General features: G+C 34.7%; 1 protein-coding gene across 1 annotated transcript in view; it reads right to left on the reverse strand.

Moving 5' to 3' along the window:
* Positions 1–953: 953 nt before the first annotated feature.
* Positions 954–26,742, reverse strand: part of LOC136026685 (omega-amidase NIT2-like) — a 37,427-nt gene continuing 11,638 nt past the window's right edge. Inside the window, exons 2-7 of the mRNA XM_065703429.1 lie at positions 23,458–23,604; positions 19,926–20,110; positions 17,570–17,738; positions 9,533–9,627; positions 5,310–5,448; positions 954–1,168 (exon numbers count right to left, since the gene is read on the reverse strand). Coding sequence (XP_065559501.1) covers positions 1,077–1,168; positions 5,310–5,448; positions 9,533–9,627; positions 17,570–17,738; positions 19,926–20,110; positions 23,458–23,604 — 827 coding nt within the window. The 3' untranslated portion in view covers positions 954–1,076. The remainder of the gene's footprint in view (positions 1,169–5,309; positions 5,449–9,532; positions 9,628–17,569; positions 17,739–19,925; positions 20,111–23,457; positions 23,605–26,742) is intronic.

Below are 26,742 nucleotides of genomic sequence, written 5' to 3' on the forward strand. Positions count from 1 at the left end.
CGATAAAATTAAAGAAAAACACATATTATTCATAAGTCTTGTTTTTTTTTAAGAAAGTTGGAGCTGCAGAAAAATCTGACACTGAAGGTTATGCACAGCTGTGGCTACCTATGCATTGGCTAGAACGCTCAAAGTAACTACTGGGATTAAAGCAGATGCATATGAAGGAGTGAATGTTTATGTTTGATAAATTGTTATTCAGTTTACCTTTAACGAAAAAGTAACCGAATACAAGAGAAAAAAGAAACCCCTGCAAAGCAACACAAGCTTTCTGTAACTTTTGGCAAATATGAGGGTAAAAGCAATAAAAAGACCAGGTACTTCATATATCAATAAGTGGTGTATAAGGCTATTTTTTTAGTTCATTTCATATTTGAAAATGTAAGTTTAACAGTTTACAGCAGCAAAACAATTTTTACTGAGACAATCAGTACTGAGAGTATGCCCTGGACTTAAAAATAGAAAAGATGGGAGCTTAAAAATTGAGTTTCCCTATCTCTATGATGAATCTAGCAAAAGTTACAATTCATGTTTTGAAAAATAGCTTGAAAAGTCTACCTGTGTTACCGACCTATAACGATCATTTATCCAACAGATGGCAACACTATTATTATCTATCATCCTATTCTAACTTATGAGGACAGATCCGATATTACTAGAATTTTAGATTTTTGATAGGGTTTCAGTGCAGATGATAGACTCAAGAGTGTGTCCAAGATTTTTTAGCAGGGGGAGGGAGGGAAATTTTTCAGTTTTTTTATAACTTTCAAAAACGTTAAAACTTTGTTTGTATGTCTTTTGGTTACTTTTCTACGAGTTGGACGAAAATTTCAGGGGGTTCAAATTCAGCGCCCCCCCCCTGCATTCATCCTTAGATAGACTGACATTTAGATGTTGAAAAATAAGATTAAATTATTTTGTCAAGTTCCTACCCTCATTTTAATATTGCAGTATTTTTAAAAGTTAACATGTATTTGAGAATAAAACTAAATATACAGCAGCAGCACAAAGGTATTTTAACCGGGGACAGATTGGCACTGAGATTATACCCTGGATTTAGAATCAGCTTCAGCAGATTACTGGGTCTTTTCAACAGTTTCGTACATATCCAACCTTTTCTGTTTGATGAATGGGATTTGGTTTCTCACATCTTCGAGGAAGTCCAAATCTAAAAGAAAAAGAAATATAAATAAATCGGCCAAGAAACAGATACAGGCTTTGTGATTTGGAGAATGAGAAAGTACTTAGAGAGAGCCTGTAATGGACTGCAACCAAACATTATCCATCTCTCACGAGAAAAAAGTCATACGCTATTTATCTAGACAAATGTCTTGCTTCATCTGAAGTTGCTTCTGGGCCATTAGACCTAAAGTGATTCGATCAACTAATTTTTCGATTTTACTGGTGAGCAAAGGTAGATTTTAAAAGTATTTTGCGGGACTTGAAATTTTTTAAGGATTAGGATCAGAAAATCCTGTAAAATTTAACATGTATGATCTGTGTTACGGAACAGTGTATCTTAAATTCGGAAATTAAAATTTGCTAATTTTCAGCTCCATGAAACCTTAACTTTTCAATGACATATATAGCACCTCTATTTCTTGGGAGGGAGTTTTATATCCGCTAGGTTTTTTACACCCCTCCCCCTTTTTCTTATTTTCATTGAGAAATACCCATTTTAGTATATTTCTTGAAAATATCCTTTTTGATATATCTCTAGGAAATACCCTTTTTAGGTATTTTACTTGGAAAAGAAAAACAGAATTCCCCACCCCCCTGATTTAGAAAAATATATTTAGCTTCCTTTCTAAAGTTTCGTGAATTGGCATCCCTGATGATAAATTATTACCAACATTCAAACTATCTGACACCATGATTAATTTCCAGTGTTTAGCTTTTTTATTCTTCTAACTTAGCAGTCTTGTACAAAAAGGGGGAGCTGTCACACCACTGAAACAACATTGCACGGTCATCCGAAACTTAATCCCTCAAAAGAAGGAAAATAGGGGGTAGATCTCCCCTCCTTCCTCCATAATGATGCAAATGATCTCTCATGGGAAGTAATAAAACGTGAACCGTCCTGTGGTGGCGCTGTAGTGGGTTTGACCTTAGCTTGGTAATACAGGACCCAGAAATCGAATCATACTGCAGGAATGCACTGCAGGGCCGACGCAGGGACCTTAGTAGTCAAGAAGCGTCGTTAATCCGATACAATACAATAAAACGTGAACCTGAAATGGCTTTTGGCGTCCGTGGAAAATATGCTATAGCCTCCACCAATAATGCTGCCTCTCCAAAATATTGATCCCCCTAGCATGGGAATGGTTCTTTGGAAAAAATATTCTTCTTAAGGGATACCCTCTTTTTCCCACCTCTATGCAGGTAAGCACACGAAAATAATATTTATTTTATACTGCGAATCTTTCCTAATAAGAAAACAAATTTTATCCCTTCAACATTCATATCGTTGTCTTAGTCTCGATATATTTCTTTAAAACAGAGGAAATTATGGGACAAGCTCCATCTTAGTGATTTGAAGGATCTCTCAAGGAAGTTAAAAATGGGACAGGCAGTCATTTGGGGGGAGCGATGGTCGGCGACAGGTAAAGGGGATTGGATAAATACATTTTTTTTGGCATTTTCACTGAAAAAAAAGGTAAAACAACAAAATTGGCCCCACTTCTTACATTTTCGTGACTTGAACCACCGAAATGAGAACCTATAAATATAATTTATTAGAATTTAGTCCAGCTTCCATGAAGATTCAGTGCCAGGTGTTGCGCAACAATAAAATACTGTGTTCGGTACGATTTTGGCCTAAAACACAAACCTGAACCCAATCCTTTTTATTTTTTTTTATGAATACAGTATGTACGAGCTGAAGATATTCTAATTACGTAGGAAACATAGCAGATACAATTTATTTTTACAACGCATTTGGATGGTAAAAAAAATTAGTTCCATATCTGTCAAGGAGGTATTGCCATGTAAACGCTTCATTAATAATTCCGAGACTACGCCATGGCATTGCATTATCGTTTATAATCTTTGCGCAGCAGCTTGCAAGAGGAAAACATTTCCTTCCTTCAAATATGGCCGTCATTCCTGAGGAGGTTCGTGCCTTACAATTCTTGCTTACAAGTCAATATGATATAAATAAAAAACATAAAAGAACAATCTTAAGTCTGATAGTACCTCATCCGTAAATTTCAATGGTATAAAATTCCTTGATCTTAGTCTCCTTGGCTGTAGGTACCAGTTGCTTATCGAATTTCAATCGAGCGCACTGATGTGGAAAGTAGGATGGCTCAGGAGTAGTATATCCCACTGGAAATTCACTCTATATATTCTCTTGTTTTAGGATTTGTTGATCCAATTCACAAAAATATATATGGAGTGAATTTTTTTCATATTGTATTTTGTTTTCAATTTTCCTATTTAAAACACCAAAAAGGGTATTTTTCAAAGAAAATACCTAAAAAATATTTTCTAAATCCAGAGGGGGTAAATAGCCCCCCCCCCCATATTGGCAGCACTACTAAAGGTAATTGGTCCGTAAATTTGAAGTTGCAGGCAAATATCATAGGAAATGAGCACACCCCTGAAAACCCCATTCTCATGTTCCTTTGGCCCAAGGTACTTTCTGCATAAATTTCAAGCTAATCGGTGAAATAAACAAACTGCATATTAACTTAAAATTTGGTTGTGAAAGCGTTGTAGGAGTGCCAAGGGCCTTTTTGTATTTCCAGTCCCACAGATTAAAATTGCCGTGCAATTTGGTTTAGTACCTAGAGTTTGAACGAAAAGTTGGTAGTTGGAGCTGTAGAGGATGTTGGAAGGGCTGTTGAAGGGGCAAAAATTTGGAATTGAGAAAGTAAGGGGAGTTTTGGAGGGGCCAAGAGCACACTGAAAAGATTTTGACGACGCTGCTTCAAACAAGATACAATATATCTATGTTTCAGATAAAAACAAAAACTGGTGCAAAGGGTATGATGGGGTTTCATACCCCCAATTTGTACCAGAAAAATAAAATAAATTAGAAATGATTGTACGTTTCAGATTTAAATAAGCCTTGACTTAAACCTCACTCAAGCCAACAAATTAGTACAATTTTAACCTAGGGAGGAATATATTCAGGGAAATGAGATAAAAATACTGCTTTGACTTGACTTATGAACGGTCCGAAGGCAAATTTTAGCCAATGACTCGATCATCATCGCAACAAATTTGTTAGCCATCATGATACTATGGCTATTTTCCAGAGGTCAATTATCATTAATGGCCATTGATTATTTGTCTGTACCTTCAGATTAGAATAGCAGCTAAAATTTAACCCCGAAATGCTTGTAATGCATAAATACATAATGTAATACATACTGCCTATAATTTTTGTTTGTCGTTGTCTTGCAACGAAGTCAATAGCAAAAATAAATTAACATAGATGATATTGAGCTCTAGAATACACCCTAAATTTAGCAAAATTTCTAGTCCTGTCTGATGTCAAAATATTTGACAGCATAATGATAATTGTATAATGATGTATTTGATGATAAATTTCCATCCTTAGATATCATCTGTAAAAATTATCTTCTCTACGTCAAATTCTTGAGTCCATTCAATTTGATTTTTGTATAGCCTAATCCGATACAATTTCTCTTCGGGCTTACATTTTTAACGGCTACTAATGACCTAAACGTAGCTTTAGGTCCAAACTAGAATGTGACAGCACTGGGTGCATTCCGGTTTACAATCATGACTAATGATGATTTTTACCCATCGCCAAACTAAGAAAAGAATGACCCCTTGTATTACTAATATCTGTCCCGTGTTTATAAACTAATTAAGTTATCTTAATTCTAGTCGGGAGTTGGATTGAAAATGGACAGGACATAATAAACCTTAGCCAAATAAAAATAAAAAGCCAAATAGAAATTTAGCCAAATAAAAAGTTGATTGGATTGTGTGCACAGAGTCTTGCAATTAACCTAAGAATTTATTTCCTCATATATTTTGATTGATATATCTTATTGATAAGACAATTAAAACTGAATGCTTTAATAGGGATATCTGCAGCGCAAACCCCACTAATAGAATAAAAAGGAGCGCATCTCAACTGGTATCTTCTGATGTTAGCCAACTTGTGACTGAAGTTTGACTAGCCTAAAGGATGTTCATTCATTGGGGTTAACACCAAGTTTTTGGGGATGCCCATTTTTAGTATTTTATACAAGGGGTTATTTACGCAGACAACTCTTTAACGTTCCCCTTCCCCTCTTTCTACATTATTATCTCACTCTATAAATTCTTACCAATATCAGCCTGAACGATTCCCTCTTTTTCATCAGTTTCAGTAAGAACTGTACCCCATGGGTCAACAACACTGGAATGACCCCAAGCAACGTAACTTGCAGTCGCGACCCTGGCAGGTGCAGCTCCCACCACGTAAATCTAAAATAAGAGAAAAAATGTGTTAGTGATCATGTATCATAAAGAACCAGTGTTTGGCCCTGGGACCAAAACAAAATATACTCCCACTCCAAACAAAAAAACAACAGAAAACTTTACAACATCACTGTCGGATCGTTTTTTTCTTTCATTAGGGTTTAATCCTTTTATTCGTCCCGTTTGAACTCGCCATGTCAGATCGCATTTCCATGTTAGAACCAGTATTTGGCCCTGGGGCCAAAATAAAACATACTCCCCCCAAACAAAGACACAATAGAGAACTTTGTACCGTCACTGTCGGATTGTTCTTTATTTTTCATTAGGGTTTAATTCTTTTTATTTGTCCAGTTTGAACTCATCATGTCAGATACCATGTGTACCATGTACATACTTGCACAAATTATGACTAATCTGTGAGACTATACTGGCTAAACATGACAAGATGAAGAAAAAAAGAAGATATACACGGCCAGTAATGAAAAAGGATACTATACAAATATTTTGGTTGAAATCTGCGTTCAACCATCCTCAATCCAGGGTTTGGATTAAAAACAAGAATAAAAGTCTGCAGGACAATATGCAATGACATACCTTAAAAAAAAACATACCTTATATATATATGTATATATATATATATATATATATATATATATATATATATATATATATATATATATATATATATATATATATATAGATGAGACACATCATGTGTAGCGCATTTCTACGTGGTTCTTCCTTCGCGCGTGCAAAATGAAAAATTTATATACCTTTGCTTACTTTGATATTCTATCAGGAAATTAATCAATAGTTCACTCTGGTGGCCACAGCACATCCGTTTGTGAATATATCTCATTTCTGAAACAAACGTGCATGACTGTATATATACCTAGGTTGTGGTGCAACTGAGTAGTTGAATGGCGTAGTTGAAAATTCGATATTGAATGGCTAATAAATCTTTCAAATGAGAATTCATTTTATGTTAGGCTTTCTCAAACACTAATTTGGTCGCAAAATGTACTTTAGCGAAAAAAAGAAGAAAAATACGAAAGGTTGCGATTAACAAATTCATTGCATATAGAACTTGACAAGCTTCTCTGGTATTCTATCAAGGTTAGTTTGAAGTCTGAACGATTAGAGTACAAAAAAGCCTAGCAAGATTGGAATTGCAATAATCATTTCTGATTTGAACGACTGAATAATCATTTGCGTAAAATAAAACGAATTCCGATTTGGACGATTGAATAATGATTCACCTAACCTAAAATATATTCCAATTGGAACGATTGAATAGTCACTTACCTAAAATAAACCAATTTAGATTTGAACGATTGAATAATCATTCACCTAACATAAAACAATTCCAATTGAAAAGATTGAAGAATCATTTACCTAAAATAAAACGAATTCCGATTTGGACGATTAAATAATCATTCGATATCGTTTTTTTTTCAGGTGACTTTTCACCATCGCTTGGAGAAGAGATCTTTTATTTTGGAATTGTCTCTAAAATTTGTCATGTTATACTTTCCCTTTGAACTTTCATCTCTATTTTATATTCTCAATTCTGCACCGAGGGTAGTTGAGCAGAGGACTCGACAGAAAAACTGGCTGTGATTATTCTAGTTTTCTTTGTTACGGTTCTTTTCATTTTGGCAAAATATGGACGAAATGACAATCAAATCCAACATCCAAATTTTTCTATTGCAAAAGCTATTACAGTACAAGCTCCAAATTTTTACAATGCAACAGCCTCGTCGATTTGCCACTCTAGTTTAATAGTGTATCCATAGTGTATGTCCTCTTAAGTGAAACAATACTGAACATAAACTTTTTCATTGGAAAACATGAAAAAATCATCTTTTCTTAAGTTTCAATCTTAAAGCTTTCCTTAAAACTGAGCTTACTTGAGTTTTTTTTTTAGTGAATCATAATTAGATGTCAGAGGTAATTGATATCATGACCGGTGATTGACTACTATGAGCCTTATAAATTTGAATCCTATTTTCTTCCAGCTGTTAAGCAAACTTCCTGTTTTTGGGGTAAATTTATATTTTTGGGAAAGTATTAGTTTTGTTTAATTCTAAAGATACTGGAAAATCTCATGAGCAAGTTTATTTGAGCTAGTTTTAGCTATATAGGGCTTATAGTATATAAGCCCTGTGTTTTCAACGACGTAATAATTTTTTTTTCACTTGAAGTTTCAACTTAGCTCTTTACTTCCACTTAAATAAAAAAACAAGTTTTTTTTTTAACTGAAAGAAGGAGCGACTTTAAAACTCAAAACGAACAGAAATTACTTCGTATATGAAAGGGGCTGCTTCCTGATCAACGCCCCGCTCTTTACTCTAAGGTTTGACTCTTTCTCTCAACTCTTCTTTTTAAAACAGTAAAAAACTTTAGCGTAAAGAGCGGGGCGTTGATGAAGAAGCAACCCCTTTCATATACGAAGTAATTTCTGTTCGTTTTAAGTTTTAAAGTCACTCCTTACTTTCAGTTAAAAAAACTTGCTTTTTTTTTATTTAATTTCTGAACGCTTTTGAATCAATGCATGTTTTGATTTTGGCTCTCCGCAGAGGAATAATTAAAACGAAATTTGTATATTTATTTATTTTTTGGCTAAATTAATTTCTCATTATTTTGATCGAATGATTTTGAGAAAAAAAGAGCGGGGGAGGAAGCCTAGTTGTTCTTTAACTTTCTGGTTGCTTAAAAAGACAACTAGAACTTTTAATTTCTTATGAATGTTTTTATTAGTAAAAGATATACGTAACTTATAAATTAGCTTACGTAACGAACTTTTGTATTCTCATGTTTTTGTTACATATATGAGGGGGTTCGCCCCCAAGTCAGTACCTCGCTCTTTACATCAAAGCTTAAATTTTGTCCCAATTCATTAAGAATAACCCCTGAATCACAAAAGCCGTAGAATAAATAGTTGAAACTACTAAAAATACTTTAGTGTAAAGAGCGAGGTATTAGGAGGTGAGCCCCCTATGTGGGTAATAATTTCTGTTCGTTTTAAGTTTTAATGCTGCTCTTTACTTCCAGCTGAAAAAACTTTTTCATTTTTATTTTTTCCTTGTTTTTTTTTTAATAATGCTAGAAAATCCTGCACTCCCTTCATGGAAATTTTCTTTCCCCATGACAAATTCCTCGATGGAAATTTCTCCCAGCATATACCCCTCTTCTCAACCCCTCCCCCAACCAAACAAAAATCCCCCTGAAAACGTCAGTACACTTCCCAATAAGCACTGGTCAAAGTTTGTAACTTGTAGCCCCTCCAACGGGGACTGTGGGGAAGTAAGTCGTCCCCAGAGACATAGTTATAAGGTTTTTCGACTACGCTGAATAAAATGGCTATCTCAGAATTTTTATCCGTTGACTTTGGGAAAATAATTAGCGTGGGAAGGGGGCCTAGGGGTCCTCCAATTTTTCGGTCACTTACAAAGGGCAGCAGAACTTTTAATTTTCGTTAGAATGAGCCCTCTTGCAACATTCTAGGACCCCTGGGAAGCCCCTGAAAAAACAAAGAAAAAAACAAACAAAAAAATAAACGCGCATTCGTGATCTGCCTTCTGGAAAAAATACAAAATTCCACATTTTTGTAAATGAGAGCTTGAAACTTCTACATTAGGGTTTTCTGATATGCTGAATCTGATGGTGTGATTTTTATTAAGATTCTATGACTTTTAGGGGGTGTTTCCCCCTATTTTTCTAAAGTAAGGCAAATTTTCTCAGGCTCGTAACTTTTGATGGGTAAGACTAAACTTGATGAAACTTATAAATTTAAAATCAGTATTAAAATGCGATTCTTTTGATGTAGCTATTGGTATCAAAATTCCCTGTTTTTGAGTTTTGGTTACTATTGAGCCGGGTCACTCCGTACTACTGTTCGTTACCACGAACTGTTTGATAAGAAAAACTTCTTTTTTTACAAGTTTATAGTTAAAACTGTGATTATTCCTAAAAATCTGGGTGTTCTACGTAAAATGCCTATGCTTCAACCATATGGATATTTAGCTATACCTTCCGGATCTTTAACTATACTTCAGTTATAGAATTTTTTAAAATTTGTCAAATTTACCTGATTGTCGACAGCACGAGATCGAAGGTGAAGCTCCCAATGTGTGGGTCCAGTTATCATACTAAAAGCTCCTGGATATACCAGTACCTTGCAGCCTGTAAATACAGTATTTTTTAAGACAGTGTTTCTGCTTTGAAATTTTTGACCGTTTAGGCCGTTTCTAAATAATCAGTCTTCATAAATTACTAGTATTGCATCATCTAAAATTTTAGCTCACTGAAGTTTGTGGTACTCCGTAATGTTACCTCCAGTTTTCTGAGAAAAAAATAGCATAAACACTGTTTGAACAGCTTTAAAATTCTGACGACTGCAGCAGGGCCGGATCGACCAGGTGTGTTTCGCGATTAAAAACATTTTTGCATGGCCCCCTCTATATTTTAGATTTTTAAACAAAATTTAAATCCATTATGTAAATAAACAAACATATATATATATATATATATATATATATATATATATATATATATATATATATATATATATATATATATATATATATATATATATATATATATATATATATATATATATATATATATATATATATATATATATATATGGAATAAATATAACCTTTAGCATAGCTGTTTGTGTCTCACAATATTTCTTCCTAGAGATCTGTCAGGTTACGACTTTGATCTAATAATTTAAAAGATGTGAAAGGTGTTCTTTAACATCTCTATTGGGATCTAAAAAGCACACTCAGCCAATAGTTTACCCCCATCCCCTAATTTGCAAATAAATTGCCCCATTATATAATGTATACTGTCACCTGGCACTTTTTTTCCACCGAGCGTAAGCTAATTGTCTCTCAATACAGACAGATGAAACCGGTTTGTTCTTGAATGTGTACCATTATGAGCACAAATACCTTTTTGTTCATCTGCTCTTCCATTTTTGACTCGTTCTGCTTCATGCTGTCATTTAACAGCACAGTTCTTTTTTCTTCATCGTCATTTTCGACACTCTTGATACTTGCTTTAGCGTATCTACTTATCCTTCAATTCTTTGATCTTCACTTTCATCTTTGACAAGTTCTGATTCCTGCCGTTGTGATTCCCGCTGCTGATCTAAGCAAATATTTCTCTGTTCTTCATTGTCATTTTGATTAGTTCTGATCCTCACTGTCGCATGTCTTGCAAATTTTTTTTCTTTACTTTCATTTTTGAGTCGATGTGATTTGGCTGCTACTTATTTTTTAACTGTATATTTCAGTGTTCTTCAATTTCTTTTTTGGGTTGTTCTAACTGTCGGTTTCACTAATATTTTAACTACATATCTCTTCGATCTTTATTTTCGTTTATCATTGCTTTAGACATTTTTTCAGTGCCTTTTGCTTTAGTTGCATGGATTAGTCTTGTCACTTCTGATGGTCTAGGTTGTTCATTATCACCCACCGTACATTTACATTTTTCAGGTCGTTCTTTTGATCTTGTCACATTTGATGTTCTAGTTTGTTCATTTTGAGCTTACGGTATTGTCCTCTTTTGTTCTTTTTTGTATTCATTTTGGGCTAATGGTAATTAACGTTTTAGTACCCTAGATGTTATGAAACTGCTGAAAATGCCTTTTGAAATTTGCATCATTGAATATGGGCACATGAATTCACATATTTAAAAATGTTGTTCTGCAGATGCTTTTAAAACGGTTTTAAAATATATTTTTCTTGTGTTTTCACTTTCGGTCAACACGATTACTAAACTATACGATTTATTGTTGATATTACATATTTTTCTATTGGTTTTAGCCTGGAAAACGATCCCTCTCAGAGGCAAAGATTACTGGAATTGTTAAGAATATTTCACAGTTTCGAAAGCCAATTATCCATATTCATGGTGGCGCAGGGCCCTTTCAAACGTGGGGCCCGATTGGACCGAATCGCTCCAAACACCCTTTTTCTGGCCCTGGATAACTCCAAAAATTAGGAAGCAACTCCAGAATTATAATCGAGCTTAACCAGGTCTTATAAGCACAGAGAGGTCAGGGGTGATTGGAGAAATCTTTTATCGCTCCCCGTTAGCTCATCAGTTAACTCCATGGATATTTTTACATTCCACTTACACGTATGCTTTAATAATTTACAAGCTTGTGATGGAACGAGGAAAGAGAATAGCAGCGTAGCCAGATACTCTTGAGAGTACCTAGCGCCAGAAATTTAGGAATCAATTAAAGGTTTTGTTGATTAAAACCACTTTAAGTATCTTATAAACAAAAAAGAAAAAATGAATATACAGAGGATTCAATATTCTAATGATAATTATTGATTATTTTCAATGCCTTTTCACCTTTGCTTTTTTTGTAAATTCTATTTTGTGTACGAGTGTTTATGCTTGTGAATATGTTTACGAAGCTGAAGCTACAGCCACATCTCTGCTTGTGAATAGAACAGAGCTATCATGTTAAGGTAAAGTTTGAAAGTTGAAAAAGCATGCTTGGGTTCTCTCGCATTATATTTGTTTTTATATTGTTGTTCATCTTATGCTGGAATCTCTTGTTTATTTTCACCACAAGAGCATAATGGCTAATTATCTTGGTTTTTTGCAATCATTTAAAACAAATAAATTAAAAAATAATCTTCTTTAGCAGATAATATGATATGCAATTACCTTATCCTAAGATTCGATTCAATATCTATCTCTCCTTCCACAAAAATAAGTTGTCGGGTAAAACAAAATTTAATAAATGAAAAGATACCAATCAAGTAACGGCATTGTTGGTATAGAAGGGGGGGGGGTAAGGTCAAGGTCCCTCTTCGTGCTTCTAGTCACACAGCAAAAGGCCAAGGACATTTGATCACAAGGATACACATAGGCTACTAAGGAATTGCTTTGGGTGGGAGGTGAGGAATCAAAAGTTGGAATGTGAAATATGTTGGTGAATTTGACTAGGTCGACGGAAGTAACAAAAGGATTGAATATGTTGATATTCAAAAATCTTATAGGCAGGTACTTACAGTCAAATAGACTTTCCCAATAATTATTAAACTAATGCAGACCAGGTGCTAACATGCTTCAAAGTTTTATAGTTCATGAAATCCCCAACTGGTGAAACTGAAGCCAGGTTAGCGCCTCAGCCAAAACCAGCTAACCACCAAAAACGCCACAACCTCAACCTCAAATAAAAAACCTTAGGAATATCCTTTCACTGTAGAAGTGCACCAACAAAATTTCAATCGGATGCGGTTATTTTTGTATTGAAAGTACGTGGGGTTAAAAGCAGTATACACCTGTAAGAATCTGACTCGTCTGTTTTCTTGGACCAAAGTTCTTCAGCATAATTTTCTAGCAAGCCAAAGCATTTTTCCCCGGAGGTAAGAGAAGGACAGCGGCTCTGAAAATCATATTTGTCGTTTCCAGAGGTGCAAGCGTTTAAGATTATCACAGAAAAAACATCTACATTTCTGATGAAAAGTTAGTGGAAAGAGGACAGGGTCTCATTTCCTGTTTATCAATTTATTCACCGAACTCCACTGCTTTGTCTTAACTCGTTTTGCGCACGTGAAGACTCGGCACATTATCCCTCGTCATTGAATTCTGCGGTTTAGAACTTAGTTTAGACTTATTTTTGAACCAAGTTAGGAAATTAGCTCGTTTTCGCACCGGGTCAAGATATAGGCAATTTTGTGCTGATTAACCCATACCTTGAACTTAACTCGTTTTTAACTGAGCAGTGACTGTTTTTCATACTAGTGACTATTTTTGAGTGTAGATAAATTTGATTGGATTTGGATAATTTGAATTCAGCATTTTCCACTAAGAATAAGTAAACTTTAGATTTACTGAACATTATTTTTCATTGTGGTACAATTTCAGAAGGGAGATTTGGCGAAAGCTCAATTTAAGGGATATCCCCTCTGGCCATTGCGGATTATTAGTATTACAAACCAAGAAAAGTCTACACCTGAATTCGTTGGTTTTTGCTACGGATCCCATGACTTACAGACTGTGATGGAAGGGAATCTTCTTTCTTATGAAAACAATTATCCGAAAGCTTCGAAAAGTACAGCCAAGGGCGTAAATCATGCTTTTCCGCGAGTGTGAATCTACTTCAGATATTTATTTTCAGTTTCTGAAAAATCAAGTTACAAAAAGCCTGGGTATTGATTTAACTGCTTCGAGAAAACATCTGAGCTTCGAAATCACCTTACTTTAGCACAAAGCGAAGCAGTAAACCTTAAGGCTGGCCTAGCTAAAGAAATTGAGAAAAAAGTTCAAGAAAAAATTGCTTTCATGGCTGGAGTAGGAGGCTCCCCTCAGCAAGCCACTCTAAACCCTGAACTGAATGTTCCGGAAATTTATGACTCAATCACGCTAGAATATAATGGAAAGTCTGAAAACTAAGAATAGCCAAATTCAGTCACTAGAGCTACAGGTTGCTACTCTTGAGGAACATTTTGACGATTGCGAACAGGAGCGTTTGCTTGATTCCTTGTTTTTTTTTTTTTTTTTAATGAAACAGGACCCCGGAGCTGACCTTGTTACTACTGTCCTGGATATAGCAAAGAAAATGGGTGTAATTATTCAGAAAGAACAGGTGTTGTCAGTGAACTGTTTTAGACTTCCAAACGCCACGGCGAATATTCGGACACCTGTTTCGCCAGTTTTAGTTAAATTAACTTCACTATTTTTAAAGCAAAAACAAAACTGGCAAAATTGGGTGTATTCGTCACTGAATATCTGACGAAAATGAAAAAAGTGATTCTCTAAGGTACGAGATACAGATACGGTGTAAGGAATGTCTGGACTGATTGTGGCCGTATTTACAAACGTGAACAAGGTGATATCCACCCAATACGCATCCCTTCGCTTGTTGACACCCTATAGCTTTTAATAAAAGTTGTTTGTTTGGTTTTATTTAGTTGCTTTAGCATTTATGCTCTATTATTTTTGTTTACTTTTACCACGGGAAAAAAATCACTTTCGCTGTGTCTTTGCTCGTGGAATTGCCACCTAACTACAGAGTATTTAGATGTTCTGCAGTTAATTTAGAAATCCTCTTCATAATTTGATATTATGGGTGTTTGTGAAACTTTTTTGAGTACGCGACCAATCTCTCTCTGCTTATTATTTTCCATGATATAATTTTGAGGTGAGGAATTGATCAGCTATGAACCGAGGAGACCAGGGACTTTGATTAAGAAGAATAAGAGGCATAGAGTGAGGGATGATTTGGGTGTATGGATAGAAGGTAAGTTTGAAAGTTTTTGTTTAGAATTGGAAATTGAAAGAAATTTATAAGCCGTCCAGTGCTCTCTTGGATGAGTTTGTCTCAGGCTTTGATGAGTTGATGAGGCTGGTTTAGTCTACAAGAATGGATTTTTTGTATGGGGGATTTTAACTTTAATCTTTAAGAACTTTTAGGTGATAATTTGGATTTTTTTTTTTCATTTATATGGTTTCGAATGATCTTTATCCTTTAACTTGTGTACCTAGCCGAATTTCTAGTCATTCTTCAACCCTAATTGATAATGTTTTCGTGGGACATAGTTATTTGAGTCAAAGCTGTTCTGAAGCGATCATGGATCCAGGCTCGGATCATCTCCCAGTAACTGCTAATGTGATGTGTCTCAGAAATAGACGTATCCAGTCAAAGAAAATAGTGACATTTGAAGTAAAAACACAGCATTTGAATAACATTGCTATGTAGTTGAGGTACATTAAGCGGGACCTTGTCCTTGATATTTCAGACGATTCTTCTATAGCTTATGACCAGCTCAGTCAATTTTTTAACCGATTGACGAGAAAACATGTCCCTTGCAACTTGTAAAGCAAAAGAAGGACAATCCCCACAAGCCATGGATTACGAAAGAAATAATAGAGATGATAAACAACAGAAACTTGTTATATGAGCAATATCTCAATAGACAGGATGACACAGACTTTACAGAATTCAAGGTAATGAGAAATAAGGTGAAAAGTACGAGAAGGCAAGCAACGAAGAAGTACTTTGAGGAGAGGTTTCGGATAATAAGGGAGTACAAGAGCTACAAGGCAAGTTATCAATGAGTTCATGGGAAATCAGAAAATAGTCAGTCACCTTGCCTTGATATAAGCAAAAGTTCTGTGAGTGATAAAAATACAGTTGCGAACCATTTTGGTCAGTTTTATTTTCAAATTGGATTGTCTGTTCAAGAGAGTGCAAGATGTGACAGTGCACAAATGATGAAGTAAGATAGTGAAAAACAAAATCGAATTCTCCTAGGGTATATTGCGTGAATTTCAGAACTTTTAAATCTATTATGACGTATATACTACCATGTATCCTACATATTATCAACCTTTCTCTCGAAACAGGGACCTTTCCAGAAGTACCGAAGCAAGCTAAAGTTATTCCACTTTATAACGGGGGTGCCATGTCAGATTCTAGTAATTGGAGACCGATTTCGATGCTGCCTCTATTTTCAAAAATTTTAGAAAAAGTGATTCATCGTCGTCTATATGACTATCTCACGAAACATGGCCTACTCAGTGACACCCATTTCGGGTTTAGAGGGGGTCATTCAACTAGTCATGCTGCCATTCATCTTATTGCTTTTATAAATAATTGCTTTGAAAAGGTGAGATCCCCCTAACAGTAGTTTTTGATTTTAAGAGAGCATTTGACACAGTAAATTTTAGAGTTTTATTGCAGTGATTAGAATGCTTGGGCATTAAAAGGGTATGTCTGAAGTGGTTTGAAAATTAATTACGCGGGAGGTATATCAAAGTGATGATTGATGATGTGTTTTTTTCCTATTATGAAGTTCTGTGTGGTGTGCCACATTTGCTGATGACACTGCAGTTCAATTTTTTAGTCATTGTTTGGATAGTATTGTCTTGAAAGTGAATGGTGTTTTGCAAAATTTCCATGTTTTTACTAGATTAAGTTTGTTATCAGTTAACGTTGCTAAGACTAATTTCATTTTATATTCTAGAGTAGGCAAGCCCAATGATATTAATGGTAGAATTCTGTTTGATAATAAGCATATAGTTCAGGTTCAGGAAATCCGTTATTTAGGTTTTTACATTGATTGTAATGTTCCGTGGAAATGTCACAGTGAGGTTGTTACAACAAAGATTGCCCATGGCCTTGGAGCAATTCAACGTTTTAAAACGCAATTCAACGTTGTGGAGCTCTGTTCCAGAGAGCTTTGGGTAGTTGAGCACCTGGGATTATTTAAAAATAAATTGAAAAGCTATTTGCTAGGCTAAGGTTCAAAGTTCTTTTGTTTTTTTTTCTTTTTTCTCTCTTTTCTGTTTATTATCATGAGATTAATTATTATTATTGATGAGTTGATGAGAGATTGGTTCTTATTAGTTATTGTTTTTTTCTTTTTTTCGTTTGTGGGGAATTATTAGTTAGAAAATAAGCTTTATGTACCCACCCAGTCGCAAGCGCTTTTATGTATCTTTTTTGGGCGGGTACTTGCATATTAGTTGAATGTATTTGATTTGTAAATAAAGCGAACTGAAATGAACTGAACTGAGCAAAAGCTTACACCATTTTCGTGAGTCTTCACTGAATTCCACCACCTTAACTGTGGTCATTTTTCAAGGGGGCCAGGACTTGACTCATGTTTGCACTGAGTAAGTTGGCTTTTTGCCAATTAACCCATTCAGCTATTTTCACACAATTCAGGACTTAGCTCGTTTTTACAGCGAGTAAAGTCTTGTTTTATGTTTGGTGCAAACCTTGAGCATGATGCTCTTAAGAGTAGTAGTCTCAAATAGGGTTCTACTACCTCTAATTTCAGTCTACGCCTAGGCCCTGGCCTCCTGCTCAATGACTGACCATGGGGCATCGTATCTTATGGAATACGCTGTCGCTGTTGAGGATTCTTAAAATTGTGGGTAAATTTTTGGTTTCTTACTTCATTCTCCCCGTTCTTTCTCTCTCCTCCGTACTCTCTCCTCTTATCTATTCGATTCTGCAATGTTTCAAAATTACTGGAATTTCTTAATTTCTCATCCTTTCTTGCGTGAGGCATCACTTTTTTTGCATTTAACTAGCAAAATAATCGGTATTAAAAGGAAACACAGACAAGCTTAAAGCTCTTACCTTTCTGGGCGTACACTCCTGCCAGCTCTGCAAAGCAGATGTCATAGCAGATGCCAACACCGATCTTACAAAATGGAGTGTCAAAGGTCGTGTATGAACATCCTGGGGTTAATGCTTCAGATTCTTGAAAATGGATCTTTCCTGGTATACTGACGTCGAATAAGTGAACCTAGAATCACATGTATACATCATAAACTTCAACAGTCCCAGAAATGAAACCAAAATAAAACCTGTAACTACGCATAAACATAACACCAAAAATTAGGAAACAATTCATGAATTATAATCGAGTTCGTCCAAATCATATGAGAGATTTGCGAAATTTTTCATTGCTCCACGGTGGCTCATCAATTAGCTTTGTCTCCCTATGAACGCTTTTACATTCCAGTAACACGCATACTTTAATCATTTACAGCCTCGTGACTAAACAAGGAAAAACAATAGCAGCATATCAGATTCCTAAAAGTACCCGGCACCGTAAGTTTAGGTTTAAAACAGGCGAATAAAACCTCGTTAAGAATCTTATAAAAAACAAACAAACAAACATACACAAATCCGTTCTTCTAATTATGGTTATTGGATTCTTGAAAATAAATCTTTCCCAGTATATTGACGTCGAATAAGTGTACCTGACATCACATGTGCGCACTAGGATTTTACTCGTTGCGTACCCTCTCAGGATAGAGCTCGTATTTGCGCTGTACTGTATTCGACCACAGCCGGGCCTTTTTTTTCGCATTTGGTCAGAATGTAAATCACTTCCGCACACATTCAGGATACATTACAATAATTCAGCAATGAAAACGCCTAAAATTGCAAACTGGTTTATATTTGCTACATTCTAATATGTTCTTAATAAAATAAAAATTAAAATTTAGCTTAAAATGAGGGGAGCGGCAGACCGTCTCATATTCAGGATGATTCCTGTTCATTTTGAGTTTTAACACTACGCTTTACTTTCCCTTGAAAAACATGTTTTTTTCGCTTGTAAGCATGCAATTCCAATCTTACATTCTACCTTCAAAATGCGTCACAAAAGACAGCTCCAATGCCCATATTGAACGCCTAGTCCAAACAAACTCCTTAAAGTGGAGTAGGTTTAGGGGGCTTATTACCCACCACCAGGAATGATCTGACGGAGCTCTGGTGGGAAGTTGTAAAGTTCTAAAAATCAATGTTAACACTTTAACTAAACATTCACCCATTCCCCATACAAATGCACCAAAAAAGATTGACTGGCCTTCCCTCTACATAAAAATTAGTGACCAACAATCCAATGCTGAACATATGTGAATAAAGTTTCAAGTGAATTGTTAAGTAAGACTTGCAAACATCGGTTCTCTATACTTTAGCGCGACTACCCACTAAATAGGTAAAATAAAGTTCATTTACTCTGTAACCCCCTTCCTCTTCGTCTATGTAATAAGCATTGTTCAGAGCCTTTGCATATTAATATATTCCCTGTTGTGTTGGGAGGGCGGGCCGGCGCGGGGCATGCTTAGCTGTGGTAAATAAATGTCAACTCCTCCAGTGATAACTAATTAACCGTTTATCCTCGTGCTCTTATTTACGAAAAATTATTGGATGCAATTCTAACTTCTGAGTAATTGTTTATGCGCAATAACGGAAAATCTGCTACAGAATACAATGCATTATTTGCATCTGGCCAATTAGTTTAAGTATGAATTTATCTCACCGTATGCTTAGCCACGAAATGTTTTTTTCAAAATCTATGCTGTGTAAGTTGGAGATATTTTAATTTTATTTCGGCCTCTTGATATTTTGGCCTTTTTTTGAAAAATTTGAATTGATGAACTCCACTTCATCAAACAAGCCATTGCGGGATGGAGTGAAACTCACTCATTATGGCACATTAAAACCTCGAATTCTCAAAGAATGCCAGAATAAGACTTTAATACTCCAACCTTTCTATTTACAGAATCACCTGATAGGTTCTGAAGAAGCAAATTAATTAAAAGCTATTCCACTATCAAATTCCACAATATCAAGATGAATAAATAAAATGGTCACAATTAATAAATAACGGAATATATGAAACAACAAATTTAGCAAAATCATTACTTTTCAGATTCAAGAGTCGACAGATCTGCAGAATTTTGGCCGCTTTCAATTTTGTTTTTCGATATGAAGGTTGCCCTCACGGAGTATATTCCCACTGCAACTTTTAGTATATCGTTTTATTAGTTTTATGCAGTAGAAATTAAATTACCAAGACCAAGCACATGTGATTTAATGGCTGCAAAATTTGACTAAAACAAGACGTCAAGTCAGTGATTTCAGTTTAAAAGAATAACTTTTAAATCACTTGAAAGTTCATATTATTACTGATGGATACCTTTCTATGTTTTCCGATTAGATCTCCAGTCGGTCCCCAGATTGTACAAGTATTATATAAATTGTCTCCATCAGCCTCCGGGATAGACCCTCCAATTAGGTATATTTGATTCTGGCGTGCCATACTCGCCAGACTTCTACAACTCTCCCCATCGGGTACTTTCTCGGCATATAATTTGAAATATTCTAAAATCAGAAAAGTAACAGTTAAATTAATCATTGTCTACACATTAGCTTAAACTTAGTAAATAGCAACGTGTCTTCAAAACATTTTTTTCAGTCTCATCGCATATACGTTGGCTTGAAAGTAGGTTCACAGTAAATTTATAATGCATACACAAGCAGTTCATTTTAAAACTAGCTGTAGGAGGGCAGGTATAAAACAGAAAAGAAAAATATGTTCTGTTTAGAACACCGACAACGGATTGACTGATTAATAATGGAGGAATACTCCCTTATGGTTACCGTCGTAAAATATGTCACAAGAATGTTCTCTGAGTATTATTGACTTAGAGTTACGAACAGTTACTAACTATATAGAGTAAGACAAGATGCTCCAATGTACAGTACAACCTAAATCTTGATTTCCAGCAATTCTGATTGATATGTTATGATCGTAATCTTTAACTAAAGTACTGGATTTATTTCACAGAACTTGTTTCTTAAAACGTCCTAATAAACTAAACCCATTGGTTTCATATCAGTTGAGCTTGATGGTCATTCATTATCGGCCCTTTTTTCCAAAGCAGTGCTGTTGAAAAACTGCGTAAAGTGCTGTTACGCACTGTGAATTATTTTAGTAGATAACTAACTAATCATAAGTATAAAATATTCAATATTAATCACAATATTAATAGAAAATATTTTATTGCTACTCATTTATTACTTATTATTTATTACTACTTATTTATTACTACTATAAATAATTTATTTTAAATTTGCTATAATTTATTTATTATAAATTAAAAGAATATATACATTATGAAATGTTATTTATTACACATTAAAATATTAATTATATGCATCGTAAGAATAAAAATATTGAGCATTCATTAAGCATAAATTAATGTGCCATCTGTCCCTGTCCAAATTTTAGGCTCAAAACATACATTTGAACCAGGCTTTTAGGTATTTAACTCTCAAAGTATGACATTGTGGAACGCCATCTTATTTTTGCTTGCATTTGTCACACAACCGCTTCGCAAAGCATGATTAGGTTCCTCTACACATTCACAGGCCTATTAATACCTTTACTCGATGATACATCCAACTATAAGGCAAGAATGGCTTATTTCGGTAATTATTGATACAGGTGGATTTTTATCAATCGGGTAGCCGTAATTATACCTGTTCAAATAACCACGAAATTTGAAGCAAGCTTCGTCAGACAACATAAAATCATGCAAACAATGTGGTTGTTCTCCAGCAAACTGTTGGTGCATACATTTTAAAATAATAACTGGTTTTAGAATCTGGGCTTTCGTTCAAACAACCTTTACTTGTTATGGCCGTTGAGTTTTTCATCAGAATGAAGGATATTTGGAAGCTGGAATAGGACTCATTTCACCAGAAATGCGGAGTTCTTGTTCCCTTTTTAATAGTAAAACAAGATTGGGTGACAGGTAGGACGCACATGACCCGAGGATCCCAACAATCGGGGAAAAGAGCCAAGGTTTCTGGATAACCGATTTAAGGAATGATTCTTTATGCATCGATTTAGTAATAAGACGAACATTTTGTACCTTGTTGAAATCAAAATTATCTCACAACTAAGAATTTGATCCAAGAGTGGTCTTTTAACCCATCTTTTTCAAATCCCATAGATATATACATATTTTGTCTTAATAACATGTCTTGTAATACATATTGTGCCTCGGGAAAAACAGCCCTTACAATCATACTCACTTAAATGCACACTCCTAGATTTTGGGGAGGTATCGATGTATGCCTAGAATCTTCATTTCAGTTATCCGTTTTATTCGGCTTGAAAGAGTTGGAAGACAAGTTTTTTTTTTCAACTCAGCAGATTCTTATAAATGTAATTCAAAATAGCTCAAAACTATGATGCACCCAAGATAAGGGCTATAAAAATGTTTAAAGACTAATTGGAAAAGCTTATCTTTCATCACTATAGAATTAAAACAATTAAAGGCTGCTCAAAGTTCTTTTTTATTCTTTTTTGGGGAATTTTTGTTAGTGCTCACAATATTTTAAACAGCCCATTTATCTGTTTTAGACTAGTAGGCATCTTGTAGACTTATAGACTTATGTAGACTTTTATGACTTATAGGCACCTGTATTAGGCTTAGACCCATAGCTGCATTAGACGTTTTCATTTTGTTCTTCCTTCAGATATGTTTAATTCAAAAGTGAAAGAAATCAATTGGGAATCATTATTGGTTCGTCAATTTAAAATCTTGCTTCAAAAAACCAGATTACTTCAAAATAGCCAACTGATCTTTTAAGAGCTTAGTTTTTTAAGCTTGATGGAGTTTCACAGCTGAAACAGAATCGAAAGGAAAAAAAAATATGAGAATATTAGCATTTAAATGATTTTTATTTATGTTGCGGAAAAGAAACAAAATTCCTTGAAACGCATTTTGCTTACCGTAAGCGCTAGTAACACTACAGCCTTGCACGAGTTTGAACGGGGCTGCAACCTCAATCTTATCGACGTAATTTAATTTTATTTTAAGTCGGAGTTACTTTTTCCGTTCGATTCATCTTCGTTTTGGGTTTAATTTAGTCACTCACATAATTTTTTGACTTATTACATGACTTTACTTCTGGTCATTTTAGGTTTTGATATCGCTCTTTATTTTTGTTCCAAAAGCTATTAATAAGAAAGCATACATGGAAAAGTAAACAGCAATTTTAACAAACAAATGGCGAATCCCAAGAAGTCTTTAAAATTATACAAATTATCAGGAAAAGTAAAACCTTCATTCTTGGTCGTCATGAATTAGATACAGTGACTATTATAATTATATTATTAAATATATTAAATTTATATTTATATTTTTATTTATATTATTATATTTTTTAATTTATATTTTTATTTATATTATATTAAATTTGTTCCCCTAGTATGGTAGAGAGGTAAGTAGTTCATTAATTTTTCCCTCCTCTACCACTTTAGATATTGAAAAATCTTCTTTTGGGTACTTTCATTGAGAAACCCTGATTCTTGATATTTCGTATATAAAGTTGGACAACTGACATCTGATAAGATCGCCAGTGCCACATAATGTGATTACGGTTTAAGAATATGGTTTAATTCATATTTGGAAATATTTAACATTTGTCGGTTATAAATTTTATCTTAATGTTAACCTATATCAAGCATATGTCGATTCAAAGTAACGGTATTTTCCACAGCTCGATATCCAATAATCCATACTTTTTAAGTAGCACCCATCTCAATTGACTACTCATTATTACGAAGTTTCTTGGAATCCTTATGACAAGTAAGCTAACAGCGTTCCCCTGTGCTGGTGGAAGGGATAGCAAAATTTTCTTAAGAAAATGAATACCTGTGCCATAAGGGGAATTAAAGCATTCTGGAAGCGAGACTACTTTAGCACCATCCTTGGCAGCCTTTGCAACAAGAGATGCAGCTCGTTGTAAATTCAATGCTTTGTCTGTGCCAGCACCAATCTGTATAGCAGCAAATTTGAAACCTAGAAAATGATACGCGGTAAAATCTGTTGGAAAAAACCGAAAAAGGAACTTTAACACTAGATTTTGGTGTGAGACAGGGTTGCATTCTTGTGATATTACATGGAAACCCTAGAGGATAGTGATGTGGGATTACGATGGAAACATAAATAAAGTCTATTTACAATTATGCAGACAATCTTGAATTCCTTGGAAACGGTTAACATGCTTAAAATTATATTCGCGGTAGTTTGTAAAGTGAGTGGTAAAACTTTGTCATCAATGAATCTGTGTCAACCAAAATAGCATACATTGCCGCAGACCTGTCACAAATGTAATTACATCAACAATATGATAAGAAAAAAAACAAATCAATAAAAAGACTATGTTGAACATCAAATGCTTCCTAAATCGGTGTTTATTCAAATACTGAGAGATATAGGGGAAAAGGATCTGATTTAAGCAATTCCTCAATACTGAAGGTTTGGCAAGTCATTTAATGTGAAAAATTATTCTTCAGCTTCTTACCGCAGTTTAACGTCTATCAATAGGATTCTTATGATCAGGCGGGCAATAGCTGAAGGTGAGTTGAAACATTTAGTCCAATTCGATAGGTTAAATTTTATCAGATACAACTAAAGAGTTTAGCTGGGAAAACACAGTCCATGATGCATACGGAAGGAACCTGGAAGCTAATATTTACTGATAGAACGCCTCCAAACAACCCGCCACCCCTCCTCAGGATCCAAAAGTGAAAAGTCATAAGAATAAAATATCTATGTCTACTACACAGCAACCATGACTGTTCTAACCAAAGAAAATTGCAGAGTCAATTTCCAGGATACTTCACCATTCGGATTAGTCACACTAATTGGGGGGAGAGAGTGTTTATAATTCTGTCCACCTCCTCCTTAAATTTTAAAAACTACCTTTTTTACATTTTGATTTTTCACAAAAATCTTCAGCGCTCCTTTCAAAATTTCAGAAAATACCTTTTTGTATCTTCATTAAAAAAAAAATTCTCCCCCCCCCTGCATTTTCGCAAATTTAGGCCACTACTTGGAACCAAATTAAAAGATTGTTAGAATAAAAAAATATTGTTAGAATAGAAAATTAATTTAATGGCATTACTTGGGTACCAGAGCTAGTAACCACTGTGCCGACTTCAGAGGCCTCCAAGTTCCAAAATTACTGAACTACTGACCTGACTCTAAATCCCGAACAGCAGTGACTCAGAAAGAAAAGATCCAACTGAAGTGAGAATCAATTTTGCCTGAACAGTTAGCAAGAGATTTTAAGGTGATACAATATCTCCGGCATAAAAACGGATAAGTTAAAATGTTTTTCTAAGATTTTTGGGAAAATAGGTGGTGACTTTGTTTTCTGTAAAACTGAAAACCACCTTCTTTAACTGAGTATGCCCGATCGGCTAGTTTCACTTATTTTTGAATTTTCAAGCTTTATATACTTTTTTTTTCTTGCGCACCAAAACAGAAAAAAAAAAAAATCAAAATTATGAGCAATACTTCAACTATTCACAAATTATTCCTGGGTTTCCCTAATTTCTCCAAAAAAATTAGGACATAGTATGAATTGTTAACTTCGCTGACGTTATTTTTCAAGGATATTCCTAGGCAGCAAAGTTTCTTTCGGAGAAATTTGGAAATAGTAGAAAACAATCAAAATTATGGTAAATGCTTGTGCTTTCCCGGGATTTTCCGGGGGTTTCTTTTAATTCATCCAAAATAAAAATTGGACACGCAATACAAGTTATTAATTTCCCTAGCGTTATTTTTTCGTAGAGATTTTGAAACTTCCTACTGGAAAAAATTGGGGAAATTTCGAAAAATTCGGGGATAATGGAAGCACAGGTTATGATGTCAAAACCGATTTGACATAAAAGTTTGATATAAAAAATAATGTAGACCTGGTATCTCGAATGTCTGAAAAAAACCTTGTTCAACATGGGACTGCAGGTTAACAAAATTTGAAATAATCCAGTTTTCAGTTGGATTCACCTCTTGTACAATTCATGTCATGTTGCATAACATAAAATTTTTTGTTATGTTGGGATTACGTAATAATTTCATTATGGATTTGTAATCCTTAGTTTTAATTAACATCCCTCCCAAAGAGCAACATCAAAATCTTCTAAATGACTATAAAAATCAATTACAATTTTTACAAAATAGCCGTTTTCAATATTACTTAATAATTTGTCATTAACCATCAGTTACTGGGAGCCCCCACGCGTTCTATTTCTTGTCTCACTAACAAGAGCACCAACATCTTGGCGTGGGTCGAAGGGCTATCGCCTAAAATAGCGCTTAGGGCCCCGCAAGAAAACATCAAGTTTTTTTAAATAATCCTAATCTTTTTGTGTTTTATCATGTTGAAGTCTAATAAAACTGAAAACAATAAGCATCAGAGTATCCAGGTCTAAAATTAAAGCATAGCAAGTAGGTTTGTACCAAGACCGGATCTAGAGGGCAAGATAGGAAAGCACCGAGGGCGGTACTCAAAGAGCGATGGCGAAACAAGCTAGAGAATAAAGTTACAACAAACAAACTCCCCGAAAAAATAACTAAATTAACGCTTGAGATTACCTAAACTGTAGTAACCGAGTGTTTTGTTAAGAATAATTACACATTTTTAGCAGCCTCTGGCCTTTTCCTCCTGTTTTGCTTTAAGGGCTTATTTTTTCATTAGAATGACAGATCAATGCAGCGGGAGGGGTGAGTTTTCAACGGTTGTTTACTCCCAAGCTAGTTAGGTATATTGGTGGGTTTCCCTGTTAATAATTTTAAGAATTTTTCAAGGGGCACCAATTCCCAAAAATGTAAGCAGATAAAGGATTTTCCGTTTTATTTTTTGATGCTCAAAAAATTAATTTTCAAAATCAGGGATGGGATATCATTTTATATATTCAAATAATTCTTGTTGTACAGTTGGTTCAAAGCTTCACTTATATGAACAGATAGTAAACAGTACGAGAATTTCGTCAAAATAGTTAAGAGAATGAGCTCCTTTATCGTTAAATGGTTTGTTTTGTAATGAGTTATTACTGGAACTGTTATTTCAATTAAATTGTTATTAGCTAACACATGCGAAAAACGTTAATAAAAACGAACTTAGCCGAAAGGTGACTTTAGAGAGAATAA

Source organism: Artemia franciscana, chromosome 4 (assembly GCF_032884065.1).
Source record: "Artemia franciscana chromosome 4, ASM3288406v1, whole genome shotgun sequence".
In the NCBI taxonomy this organism is placed as follows: Eukaryota; Metazoa; Arthropoda; class Branchiopoda; order Anostraca; family Artemiidae; genus Artemia; species Artemia franciscana.